At 40.3% G+C, this 14421-nt stretch overlaps 1 protein-coding gene across 2 annotated transcripts in view; it reads left to right on the top strand.

The window, feature by feature from the left end:
- LOC139621900 (MAM domain-containing glycosylphosphatidylinositol anchor protein 2-like) overlaps nucleotides 1–14213 on the top strand; it is a 162376-nt gene extending 148163 nt beyond the window's left edge. For both annotated transcript variants that reach the window (XM_071478865.1, XM_071478864.1), the window contains 3 exons: nucleotides 4652–4782; nucleotides 5347–5443; nucleotides 6720–14213. In XM_071478865.1, coding sequence (XP_071334966.1) covers nucleotides 4652–4782; nucleotides 5347–5443; nucleotides 6720–6808 — 317 coding nt within the window. In that variant the 3' untranslated portion in view covers nucleotides 6809–14213. The remainder of the gene's footprint in view (nucleotides 1–4651; nucleotides 4783–5346; nucleotides 5444–6719) is intronic.
- The last annotated feature ends 208 nt before the right edge of the window (nucleotides 14214–14421 follow it).

Here is a 14421-nt window from a genome sequence, read left to right as displayed (position 1 = left end):
AGCTGATGTTATGCACTTTAAGCACTGCAGAAAGCATTTACAGTAATATCAAGAAAGTAATTCTAGATTTTGCTTAAAATATGTTTAAAAACAACATAATTGCATCAGTTCTTCAATAAGAAAATAAGAGCTCTGGTTGGTTCTAGTAGGGAGGCCTACACGTACAGATTAATGGACCCAGTCTAATCCACTTGCATGTTGATCAAACCACTGCAGCTCCCACACTGTCCTTTATAGTTGTATTCATGCATGATGTGTCCTGTGTTGTTGTATTTGGAACTGGACAAACTTTTTCCAGTCATCAACTGTCCAGCACCAATGTGTCTTAGGTCACTGCACCACTGTGTGTTATTGAATCATATTTTGGACTGTTTACTACTTGTAATTGCCCAGCCCACCAAATGTCTCCCTTTTTATCTGCCATGAGCACCATGTGTTGTGTCATGGACCAACACCTTTGACATTTGCACCATAAAAAAGCTCAGGGACCAATCTAAAAAAAATTCCAAGTTTACCAAAGATATGGTTTAGTTCACAAAAAATGAATATAAGAATGAAAAAATAGATTTAAAAAAAAAGACAGTGAAGAACCAAATAGAGAGTCCTGATAGTAAATAACCACAAAGAGGGGACAAATAGTTGCACTTTTGAGCGAGTTAAACTTGAACTTGACATTCAGTAAACTGTGAAATCACCACAGGCTGGCAGCTACACTCTTCTCTCTTTCAATAACATGTTTACAGTGAACATTTGGCTGCGTTTACCTCAGTATTCTAGTGAGACATCGGTGGTATCAGCGCCGTCTCCACCCTCCACCTGCTCCACTCTGAGCCTCTGCTGGATCTGCTGCTCCAAATCAACACACTCAGCTTTCCCTCCTCTTCTTTCTCTCTGGTTTTTAGTGCACTGGCTGATAGATTCTTGCGAGCTATATTTCCTTTTGTGAATCTTCATCGCATAAGATGAATGACTCTTTATTTGCATTAATAATATAAATAGGCCTACAGATCGTTCCATTGAGTAATAGACTATTTTTCTAATTTGGGGATAAACTCCAGCCTAAATAAGTTTTTCTCACTTTATTAGTGAGAATTTTACATTACATTTTATTTTTTGACAAATTCACCCACTGACCTTCACTTAGTGCGCTCTTCTGGTTATAATACACCTTGCTATACAGTGTAATTTACAAACAAAACTTCAATATATGGGTCGGGGCAGATAACTCAAGAGCAAATATCTTAGAAATGCTGCAAAACTATTTGCATAGCTACACATCAGCAGCAATAAGTGGGAAAATGTTCCTTATTTCATGTGTGTGATCTGATCCTTTAACACCAAGTCGACAACAGGACACCACAAGGGCTGAAATTTAGCCAGGCTACTTTTCCACTGTCCTCAGTGGAAAGGCTGAGTGGAAGTGTCCATGTCGGGGGGACGGACCAAACATCTGGAGAGGTGGAGAGAATGTAAGGATAGAGGTGTTGGAGGGCTACTCAGCAGGGAGATGAGAGCTCCTCCGGCTCCCTGCCGAGGTTGAGTAGGCCATGACATTTCCAATTTGCTCAAATTGATCGCCAGCCAGACCCTCTCTTCTCTGCCCTCCCCGTCTGTGGTGAAGCCCATGCCCAGACTGTGGCGTGTTATGATGAATGGGCTAAATGTCAAGGACTTGAAACCCTGCTCAGATCCTCTATAGCTACGCTCCATTTAGTATTCTGCCTCTCCAGCCGTGAAAGAAATTTGCCCCCAAGCTCAGGAATGTTGGTTTGTGATATTTTCTCCCCAGAGAATGAATGCTTGTGACAAATGGTCCAAATAATGTATGTTCACATAGACTGTATTATTTTTCTCATCACAGAGAACTTTGTTGTTTTAAGTAGTTGAAGGCGTTTTCATATTTAGAGCTGTGAGTCACAAAGCCATCAAACATGGCACGGCTCCGTCTTGAAATGCCGGGAGTTTGATGCTCTCTGGGACTGTGCTGTTGAGGTGAGTCACAGTCAAGTTGTGGCACGGCAGCGCTAAAGGCCAGAATCAGTCGATAAGGAGTCTCGCCTACACACTGATGAAAACAGTGGCATTGGCTCAAAGAAACTCCTCCGTAGTTAGCTAGCGGGGGGATACCTGAGACAAGGTCACACTTAATTACTGAAGCGCACATCAAAGTTTGCCTTTGGAGCCCGTGTCGCATTTGTTTATAGGATTAGGTCTCCGGCAAAGCACACCAAGCAAGTCTGTTTTAAGCCTGACCTTCTGAGAAGCAATGGAGTCATCCTTTCATTAGCAAGGAGGGTGGTACTGCACCTCGATCCCCCTCTCTCTCGTCCTCACTACATAATTGAAAATATCCAGTAGCTATTTCTCACGTTTCACTAGACTCACATCTTTCTCCTCTCAGATATTTTTAAATTTCACAAGTGTCTGCCACAGGTATTTCTTTGAAAAAAAAAAAAGAATATACAGCATATGCCTTTGCTCGGGATGTGATGACACTGACATAACCACCTACATTGCAATGAGTTCAAAGAAAATGTAAGCAAGCCAGCTCAGCAAGAATCCTCCTACATCCTAAACACTTCAGTGGTAGATGAAACCGCAGGTCATGTTCTGCACAACAGCTCATCTCTCACTGGAGATTGTGCTGTCGTTGGGGAAAGTGTATAGCGTGCTGATGAGAGGATATGAACAGGGACATACAGTATGGCCTCCCCCCGTTTCAGCACCGAGATGTTTTTTTGAAGGGAGCTGTACAGTAATGAGGCACCTCGCTGAGGCAGAGATGCATCAAAAACAAGGTTGCAGTCCTAGCTGCTGCTATTTCTGCTCATCAGCTGTGTCAGTGTGAAGGTGCTGCTTTCCATACTTGTGAAATTCACTTGACTTCAGAGCAGTGGTCCTACTGAGCTCCACTATGGTGTCAGCGTCAATAAACTGATTTGGGTCCATGGATACTGCTCCTTCTGGCCCATCGCTGAAAGACCTTTCTCTCTCTCTCTCTCTCTCTCTCTCTCTCTCTCTCTCACAGTCCTGCTGCATGACAAATAGAAAAAACTAACACAATCGGTGTGTTTGGGGAGGAGGGTAAAGTGGTTGCACTCGGTGTCATCATCTGACAGTTTTATATCAAAGCCCAGGGCCAGACAAGAGGAGAGTCTTCAATTCAGACCTGGTATATAGTCTATTCTGTCTCAATAAGAGACTGTATTCCTGTGTTATTGCAAGGGGTTATATATGAATTCAGTTGAAATGAGTTTGTCATATTGCATTTTCAAATGCACAGTTGGTTTCAGCAGTGACATCCAGTAGCTTCTGCTGTGCAGCTTTAATGGAAATGCAGGTGAGCTGACACTGGAAGCAGGACTGGGCAGAAATAGTTTGAAACTAACAGTAAATTAGAAAGAACTGTTCTGAACAGGAAAAGTATTTACACTCAACAAATATTCTCATCACACATTGCCCATTAGTGGTAATTAATTTGGATTATTATGAGCTAGAGAATAATTTATCATCGCTTAAAGAACCACAGTTTAATAAATGTATCAATTCATAAGACCTGAGTTTAACCTTTGCTACTGGTTGGCTCTGCTCTGAATGCAGAAGAATACATAAATCTGTAATGCAGGAGACAGAGGTGAATATTAAACTTAAAAGTCCGGATCCAATCTCACTCGCAGTTTTACCCTGGAGTTCACAGTCGAATCCCCCCTGCTGTATCTGGGTGGTTGGGTGGTATATTATCTTAATTGTTAAGTCATTCTGTACTAACTCTTAAACTAAACAGACCCATTGGAGCCAGAGTTTCCAACTTTTTGTGCTCCACAGACACAAGTAAGCCTTGACTTGAGTTTTTTTTTTAAAAGAGCCCAAAAGCGAAGGAGTGGCCAAGAGTAAAAGTAAAACCAAAAATATTTTGTTTGTATTTCACTGTTGTTTAAGATTTAAATCTAACTAAATAAACATAGACCCCTCAGCAACACTCACACTGTCTTTCACTCCTCAGTTACACAATTGAACAAAGAACAGCCAACCCGCTGATACAAACCTCAGTCAGAGAAACTGCATGAAGTGTTTGCCAGTGATCAAAGAAGCTACAAGACCAAGTCTAGTTGAAGCATTGAATGATTTCGTATGAACATGGAGGAAAAAGTCAGCTATCTGGTTGAAAGTAATGTAACATCCTTTGTAGGTACTTCTGGAGTGAGTTTATTAACATAACTGCCAGCAGCCATAAAGTGTGGTAGAATATGAACTGGAAACTAGAAACTTTCAGAACAAAGTTGACAATAGTCCACAAAACACGTATTTGTAGTGTGTCTGGGAAATTTGCCTTCAACACAAATCTGTCTCATTCATTTCCACATACAAAAGAACGCTGAAAGGTGGTGACGAGAGACTGGTTACCTTGAGTACTGTTGACCTACTTTAGTTAAATAGCGGTGTATTGTTGGGAGCACAGCAGGGAGGAATGAGCACACCAAGTTTAAGGTAATTACCACAAAAATAGGCTAAAAATGACTGTATACAATTATTATTAAGCTTAGTCTTCAGAAGCAAATGTACCATGGCTCAGTACGGGTCCACAGCTCAGGCTTGTGTGTATGTGCGTGCATGCGTGTGTGACCTGTTTGCCTCTCGCCTCTTCGTGCAGGGACACTGAACGCCTTCTTAAAGCAGAAGGGCCAAACAACCTCTGAGGGTCCCGTGTGGTCGCTAAGTGGTAACCAAGGTGACCGCTGGAAGCAGGCCAAAGTAAGCATCCATCCGACAGCGTCCTTCCAGGTGAGACCAAAAAACTTAATCAGTCCAGTACCTAGCAGCAGTCCCCCTGTTGCCCTTTATTTTCCTCTCGGTCTGTGTTTGTATGGTGAACTATTAGTTTCCTTGGGGGCTGCATATTGATGTAGCACTTCACAAGCCTCAATATTAAGCAGAGAAGTGGACGGGATCCATAGACATTGTTGCTATTGAGAAAGCAATATCACTCATGGTTTGCCATCAGGAAGCCTAATCTTTGTGAGTAGAAGTTCAATATTCTCCATCATTTTTACGGCTGCAGTTGTGGAAAGTAATTATAGTTTCAGCTGCACTTCTGTGTCTTTTCTTTGTTTCCACTCTCACTTCTAACTGTCCCAGCACCACAGGCATTCTTAGTTTTACATTTTGCAACATTAAAAACTGAAATAAACACTTGCCACCTGCTGTTATTTTTTATAAGGGGCTATTTAGCCAAATTACACTGTGTACTTATTTAGATTTTATCATGCAGTGGTGCTAATCTTCTTGTTTTTGTGGTCTATCGAGGCTTCACAGACTAAAAAAACAAACTTGTTTTTCTCTCTTTAGGTGGTACTGGAAGGTATTCGGGGACCAGGCATCGAGGGAGACATCGCCATCGATGATGTCACGCTGGAGGAAGGGGAATGTCGAGACCCACCGCCCAGTGAGTAGCACCACATGCCCACCTCCCGGATCCCCTCCTCTGTCCCCCTTACCTGAACTCCAGCTTCTCGCTCTACCTCGCTGGACAAGGTTGAGATTTACAGGGGATCTAATCTCAGACAGTTGCCAGCATTGGACTACCATCTCATGGGGAACACAGTTGTCATAGCAACAGTGTTGTAGTCACATGAATGATAGCCATGCTGGCTGAGTGGAGCACTGTAATTGCACTGTTGGAACAAACAGAAGGTAAAAACAGAAAACAGGACACAGAAAATGGCCTGCAATTGGTAGGCAGACAAACACTGTTCCTTTGATTTAATTCACGTTATTTATGGATTATTTCCAGAAGCCTCTCAATCTTAGGCATCCCTTTAACATACCATAGATGAATCTATTTCCATTTTTCATGTCATCAGGCATTTCAAAGAGAATCAGAGTCAGTGATCTGATTAAGTATTCTTTTTCTCTTATCACTGCAAGATTATTATTCAAGTTATTTTTCATTTGGATCCATTATGATTCCAAGTGACAGCATTAATTCATTCGGAGTTAGAGGAGTGGTCACCAAGGCTGAGGACAGAGTAATGTTATGAATTATAGAATTCAATCTCACGTAATGAATCTTACATGACTTGATGTGATGTAAGGGTAAAAAATGGAGAAATATCTCATGAGGCCTGATCTGATGTGACTTCTGACTGAAGATGTTGCCGTCTTAGGACCTGGTCATGCAGGTTAGTTGTGCCTTAAAGGAATAGTTCAACATTTTGGGAAATGTTGATTATTCATGCTCTTGCTGAAAGTTTTTTGGGAATATTAATACCACTCATGGCTATCTGTTAAATACAAAACTAGAGCCAGCTTAGCATAAAAACTGAAAGAAGGGGGGAACAACCAGCCTGGCTCTATCTATCAGTACCCCTAAATCGGAATAATACATACAATAATACATTATTGACACCTTGCGGTTGACAGACAACAAGCACAGACTCACTTGTAGGCCAGGAAGTCACTGTACCAAGAAGTGGCCCTACACAAAATACCCCATAAAACTGCAACTTGTGGTATCAATCTTGTTATCTAACTCTCAGCAAGAAAGTGAATAAGTGCATTTTCCAAAATGTTGGACTATTTCTTCAAAGGCACCTGGCTTGTTACATTTGTTGTTGTTACATTTGTTCTGTTTTTGAGCCTGGAGGCATTTTTGTGTTTTGCTTTTTTGAGTATGTAATAAAAGCAGCTACCACTGTTTTCTGTTTCTATTACCTATTTAGATCTCAGCTCCAAGGCTCCCTCCTCATCCTCCCATATATGGCTGCTATGCATCACCTTGGTGATGACCCTCCTAGAAGGTCAGAGGTGACCCTTCTCTTTGTCATCTCGGAGGCGAATATTCAGACCCACCGTCTGTGAGCTATACCCTCGGCATCCAATCACCAAAGATTCATGCATCCTGAAAGCAGCAGGGGTCCCCTGATGGACCTCAGAGGGACCGAAATCAATAAAAGAGAGAAAAAATAGTGATAAAAAAGTTACACAAAAAGTAATAAAGAAGATGCGCTAATTTTTTAAAGAGACCTCTTTTACAGAAAACACTCCTCGGTGCAGGACTCTGGACGTCTTTACGAGCACAAAGACAGGTGGGCGATGAGTGAGCCTGGACTTTGGCGAAAGAGTTCACAAGCGTCGAGGGGGGACAGTTTGTAAAGCACAAGAACAATTTTATGAAGTTATGAAAATATCTTTGGAAGGCGGCGGAATAGAAACACTGCTGACTTTTCGAAGAGGAAGTAACATTTCCCTGCTTACAAATACATGGAATCAGACCTTTCTCTGTGTATCTTATCTTCATTTTCTTGCACCAGATGCCAATCACCGACACTTGTTTTTCACTCTGGCCCAGCCTCACGTCACACCTTGACATTTCCTTATCTGCTTGGTGCTGTACTGTAGAAAAACAAGGACTCTGGCAACATTCAGTTCTGTCTGCTTACTCCCCTGTAGCTGCCTATGTATCTTTTAACACTGTGCTCACGAGTCCAAGTGGCCAACCGACGGTGTGGTGGCAGAACAATAAATGCAGAGGAATTAGCGGAGGTGTAGACAGTTGGACTGGGCAGAAAGAAGTTCAAGCTCATGAGCTGAAATGAGAGCAAGAGGTGGAAAGAGGGCAGAGAGGAGGGATGAACAGGAGGAAGAGTGGAAGGAGGGGAGGAACAGGCAGAGAGTACAGAGAGGTCCGATTAGTGAGGCCTGACTCGAATATTCAGTCAGCGGTCCGTCTGTGGAACAGAAGCCACTTTACTTTCTGCCATGAAACAAAGTGCCTTCAGATTACAAACCGAATCGTGAGCCTGGGTGTTAATCAACATCGAACACGTCTCTGTTCATGTTTCCTCTGATGGGCTATTTTCTACATGTTTCTTTTGCCCCACAAGTGCTGATGGGAGGGCATGCTTGTTAAGAGGGAGTATGGGGGTTGTGCAACACCCGGATTTTGCTCCTGATGGAACATTTGCCTGTGTGTGTGTGTGTGTGTGTGTGTGTGTGTGTGTGTGTGTGTGTGTGTGTGTGTGTGTGTGTTTGTGTTTGTGTGTGTTTGTATGCGTCCGAGTGTGTATGTTTGTGTGTGTGTGCATGCGCCTAAGCCTATGCCTACGCATAGTTCAATGTGAGGGCAGCCGACCAGGCAGTGCTGGCAGACACCGAGCACAGGTTTGCAAACAATTTGGATAAAAACAGCGGCAACAGTGAAAGTGAGGCTCTGGATCTGTTTTTTGCAGAAAGACAGTTTAAGATCATGCGGGAGGATAAAGACACTTCATTGAATGAATACCCCACTCTCTCTTCCCATAATTCTCTTTCCCTGCGGACGAGCATTTTTTTAACAAAAGAAAAGAACAACTGCTGAATAAAACATTGCATTGTACAGGGAGGAGAGTAGGAACCTTGGGACTGCAGGCTCTTCATTAGGGTGATTGGCCTCACCCCTGTCCTCCACCATTTATATGGAACAATATGAGAATAAAAGATAATAATGACCATAATAATAGTCATGATATTTTATTACTCTAGCGAGAATGTTTCTCTGCTTTTACACAAACTGTGAAGATTGACTGTGGAAGATCTACCTGAGACCATAACCTTAACCAGCGGGGTTTTTAAAAAATGTATTGTAAAAAAGAGAAAATAAGAAAATGAAAAATTCCGTTCATTGTTGGTTATGACAAATGTTTTGAGGACTTGTGTCTTGTTTCTTATTTTTTCTGTTGAAGATGACTTAACTTCCTTTCTCTTCTTGTTGTCTCCCTTTGCATTGCTGAAGTATCAAAGCTGATGGAAGCATAAGAAGTAAACCAATTTGGTAACTGTATAACTTGTAAATGTTAAAGAAGCTCTATTCAAAGGTTTATGATAAATGTTTTATGTTGGAGTACAGGAAGCACAACATACAGTTCAAGGTCTCAACATATAAAATCCATTTTATATTTCTCGACACATACGTGACCTACTTCCACAAATTCAGGCTTATTGACACTCAAGTTTATGTTTAACAGCAAATTGATCATTTTTTTACTTGATACATTCATATTTATAGTGCAAACACAATGCTACAGAACGCAAAGGAACCCAGTCAAAAGTATAAATGAAATCTTCATGAATGCCGACTGGTCAAAGGTTCATGGTGTTGTGGCTGTCCAGCAAATGTAGCCTCTTCAGTGGAAGCCTGGGTTAGTCTGAGTGGGTCATGTACATGTGTGAGCATAAAAGCTGTGTACAATAGGTGTGATAAGAAACTGATACATGTAAAGAAGATAAATATGCTAAGCAAAACAGAGCAGAATGATGAACATTTCAGGGCATCCTTACAATATCATTATGGTCTGTATGATGTTATTATAGAGACATAATCACAGGTATTATATGCTATCCATTTCTGTTTTGTTTTTGTTTGTTTTTGGTTTTTTTGGTTTTTTAGATAATTTCAGACATTTTCATTTGTATGTTTTTATTTTCAAAAGGCCCAGATCACAATGAATGTAAAAGGAGTTCTGGGGAGAGTTGTTTTCTTACAGTCTTTCTAGATGTAATGTTTTAAAGAAAACATGTCCTTTGTGTGCTTTTGATGATGAGAACTTTCAGACTTTCGTAGGTTGTTTTGGACATGTCAACAACAGGAGGTTCATCCGATTTTGGCACAGAGCTTGACACAGTTTCCAAAAATATGAACTCAGATAAAATATCCATTAGCTAGTCGCTATATCCTCCTGTGGTATAGTAGGTAATGAAAAGTGCCAAAGTGCCCTGTGTAGCCATCACTGTTACTAAGTATGGATATGAGTTTCTTAAGATATTTTGGTAACTGTTCCTTTTACAGCCATCCTGAGCACCTGGTCAATTCATGATGAGAACAGAAAATCACCATATGATAGTAGCCACACAAATAATCAGAAATTACAGCTGGATTTACATAAAAGAACACCTTTGGTTATAATTCGGTATTGTTGTGAGTGGTTTAAAGGAATAGTGTAACATTTTGGGAAATTAGATTATTCACTTTCTTGCCAAAGGTTAGATGAGGAGATTGGTACCACTTAGTTCTCGGTTAAATGTGAAGCTACGGCCAGGAGACTGTTAGCTTAGCACAAAGGCAGGAAAAGGAGGGAAACATCAACCTAAACTCTGTCTGAACAAAATCCACTTACCAGCAACTATAAAGCTCACAAGTTAAAACATATCTCTTTTGTTTAATCTGTACAAAAACCAAAGAGTAAAAACTAGTTGTATTTTAAGCAGGTTGCCAGAAAACTAGCAGAGATTTCACAGGAAGTCGCTGCTCCCCATACCAAGTAAATAGTCTTGTATGTTAGCCCTGCAAAACCACAAATTGTTGCAATTTTTGTATAAATTACACAAATAAGATGTAACATGCTAATTTGTGAACTTTAGAGGTGCTGGCAAGTTGATTTTGTTGTCTTGGAACAGGGCCTGGATAGCTGTTTCTCCCCGTTTAAAGGCGTTGTGCTAAGCCAGGCTAACTGTCTGCTGGTAGCTTCATATTAAATGTACAGCTGTAAAAGTGATATTACTAACTCTGGACAAGAATTGTGAACAAGTGTATTTCTCTAAATGTCAAACTATCCCTATCAGTACTGAGCTAGAAGTGGGAGGTGGTTATCAGCTAGCTTGGCTATCTCCAAAGTTTAAAGCTCATTGATTAACAAGTGTTTCACAAAATGTCAAACTTTTGCTTTAAAATAACAGCCTGAGTTTTAAAGTATGCAAAATGTCCTCTGTGTATTTGCTCTCAGTCACCATACTGTAAAATTTGTTATGTGTATTATGGAATTATTTCGGCAGAAACTATGACAGACCTCATTTTTATCCTAGTTTTATGGTGTATACATCATTAAATATTGGGTACATTCATACATATCTGCAAAATTGTCGTGTGTGTGAAGGAATATTGTCTAATTTTCCCAGAACCACAATTGAAATTGGACAGAAAAATGAATCATTGTTTGGGCTCGTGGTATTACAGCTCTCACCATATCCTTGATTTCCATTTTTGTGCAATTCACATACCCTGTGTCAGCCTCTGCCCTTTATGTGTATGAGGGATGTGAGCCTGGTGAGTGGCTTACACTCTCAGCTCTGCTCTATTTATTGATAAAAGTCCTCTAAGCTGCTTCAAAGTACAATTGGAGGGGATTAACAGGTTTTGAATATGTAAACAGTGTTACGTGACAGTGTGCTTTCTTACAGTGTTGACTGACTGTATTTTAATGATGAAAGGCTTCTGTAGTCGCAGAAGGTGGAAAGTGTTCATAAACTAACAAGGGGGAATGGCTTTGAGGTATTTCTAGTTTCTGATTCGTTTAGGTGCTGGAGCTGAATGTGTCCACATCTGCCAAGTGTTTTGTTTTTACATCACTGTACCTGGGCCCAAGACATTTTGTGTGTGTTGCTTTTCCCACCAACTAGTACAGTATGAGATTTTTCTCACAGCAGCTACTTAAGTTTGACACTCATGTAAGAGTTCATGGTTATGGTAATAGTGCCACAGTTTTTAATAGAAGTTTCCAAAGACAAAATGACAGTACCTTTTTTTTTCTCTTTTCTACAAAGTAGACCTTTCACAGTAAAATGAAATTTAAAGGTTTGTATTTATTTTAGATTTTGTCTCTAAGAATGGGAATGTAGGTCCTGCAATCTAATACAACTGTCTAGTAATAACTGCTCAAATCGATCGTAGCATTAATGCGGTGGTCGGCAGAGCATTGAACTAATTTTGCATCAGCTGTTCCATTCATGCACCACAATCACAGGCTTAATCAGCTGACTCATAACATCCAATCATTTTCCTGCAGGTGCCATTATAACCTGATACTTCTCACTATTATTCTTCTGATATATTTATGCTAATGTTGTTTGCTGCCACAGCTCCTCACTCACCTCAGCCTTTTTCACCAGCTCTAACTCAATAACCATTTTCTATAAATTCCTTGATGTGTCTCAGACCCAAACATAGTTATGTATTGCTGACATCATGCCAGAAAAGTGGTGCTTTGAATCTATAGTAATTTTTTAATGTACTTGAGGTAGACACATTTTTATAGCCCCTTTCAATCTGATACAATAGGATAAAACCACTATAGTCTGAAAACGCCCCATAGAATTCAGTCAACACAAAAAGCTAAAGTGTTAAAGCTTATAGTCTCAACAAATACAGAACATTAATAATAAGGTGTTTGGATCAGTTGTATTGCATTGCTATACATTGCATTGGTCACAGTATACAATGGGAACTGCCTATTTGCTTTGTAACGCTGCTGAAAACAAACAACACAAGTCGATCTTCATAGCAGGAGAGGGAGGGAGAGCATGTAACCATTCGGCAGATGGGAGGAGGGGAGCAGTGTGCAGTGCAGGGTAGAGAGACAGAGAGAGTGTTTTCCTTTTTGAATGCAGTTTCTCTTTGCATACTGAAAACGTTTGACATGCTACCTTTGTGTAACATAGAAGGTACATATTAACCTTAACTAAACTAAAAAGAAAATAAGCTATTGTCAGATATGGTGAGGTCCTGAAATACCAAGAAAACAAACAGAAACTGCTTTCAATGCTGTTTCATATAAGAAAAAAAAAAAAGTGCTATTTCTTTTGTGCATTGATGATTACATTAATGAATTTTGCAGTTGTGCATAAATGTACCCAGTGCTTACATTAACACCATTAAAATAGAGGTATTGTAGCATTAAGGGATGGTGTCTGTCAGAGTTTGTGCAGGCTGTAGACTGAATTTAATTGCTGTAACCTGCACTATGTCGAAACAATTTCCCAGGTTCTCTGGTAAATTTGATTAAAGCTATTCATGTGAGTAGAACCATGGCCAGTTGGTATGTAAAAAAAAATGTAATTTAAAACAAACTATTGCCTTAATTCTTAGAAAGTGCATACCTTGTAATATTATGAAGTGGAAAAGATCTTGTAAAGAAGTCCTGTTCAGTTGTGCTGCTGAACTCAGGCAGTAATGTTGTTACCTGGATGGTGTTTTTAAAGAAATTCAGCTGTAATTCAGCTGTAATTGTCATATTTTTACCTACGTAATTACAACTGTAATTACCTGCTACTTTATTATTCGAACCTTGTATTTAACTGGAGGTCTCTAAGAGGAACAGTGCCAACATTTCTTTATGAGTGGAAAAGTTCTCATTTTCTGTTCAATCTAAGAAGGGCTTTGTCACATTGTGCCATTCATCATCCTATTTTAGCCCCCTCCCCGTCCCACCCCCGAAAGAAATGATTCAGTTCCACTAGTGTCATATTAATGCAGCTGGTAGCCCTAATTATCACTATACACAACCAGTTTTCTTGGTATCGGTTCAGCAAAGACATCGAGAACCAAAAGTGGGGAAAAGTATGGAGGTTGAGCATGGCCCGGCAGAAGTAACAGTCACACTGAATTTGGCAGTCAAGAGTTCATTTTAAGGATTTAAACAGGAACAAAATGTCTGTCATATTAAACCTAAAACTTTACCCACAGTGTTCAGTTTTCTTTTTAAATAGTAAAACTGCCATTTTAATGTGGTGCACTTCTTTCACTTCCAAACAGTGGATAGGCAGTAGTGAGCAACTTCTCGACAGGAGGCTGAGTGCAGTCTCACTAAATAACTGGAAAAGGTAGACACATTTCAGAGATCTCATTTTACTCTGTCAGGGAAGAAGCAGTATGTCGCTATTTGATAGCTTGGCTGCTCAGTGTGACAACTTTACCTGTGGGAAAACTGCCACCTCTTGGTACCTACTCTTTCATCTCACCGCTCCTCGGTGGCTTTCCTCCTCTGCCTGTCCTCTCTTTCTCTTTCACCTGCTTTGATCAGGAATCACTGACTAGGCAGGAGCAACATTTTCCATGTCCAGTTATTTACCATCAGTGCAGCCAACTGTGTGCTGGATGACAAAACGAAGATGTTTGCCGCAGTTGAGGAATGCCCCCTCTCCACCTCCTCACTCTTGAAAAGACCCTTGGAAATAATGAGATTTGATGCTGTAATATCAAGGTTGTTGAGAAAGCTGTGTTTCAGTGATGTTATTTATCTTGTTCTGTGCTGACACCCTGTAATGATGACCTGTCACTCTTCTCTGTTTTGTGCTTATATTTATATATGATCAGGCTTCTTTTTCACTGTATTTCTTTGGATTTGTCACCCATTTTTTGTGCCATACCTGCAACTAATGAAAAAATAAAGAAAAGGAATATTTTATGTGCTGTGTCATATAAATTTTCCATAGAAAATGAGACCAGAACATAATAGGGTAGAACAGAATAGGACAGAATAGAATACAATGTCCCATATTATATGCTTAGTGCTTAAACACAAATCCTCTTCTTGTTCTTGTGGTTCGTCTGTACTTGACACCTCTGTCCCCACAGTTTTTCAAAGCGAAAGCCAAGTTATTCCCACAGTGCCT

The sequence above is a fragment of the Trachinotus anak genome, unplaced genomic scaffold (genome assembly GCF_046630095.1).
Source record: "Trachinotus anak isolate AG129_WGS33_773 ecotype Australia unplaced genomic scaffold, CSIRO_AGI_Tana_v1 ptg000005l, whole genome shotgun sequence".
Lineage (NCBI taxonomy): Eukaryota > Metazoa > Chordata > Actinopteri > Carangiformes > Carangidae > Trachinotus > Trachinotus anak.
The sequence above is the reverse complement of the archived record's forward strand: the minus strand, read 5'-3'. Positions and strand labels throughout refer to the sequence as shown.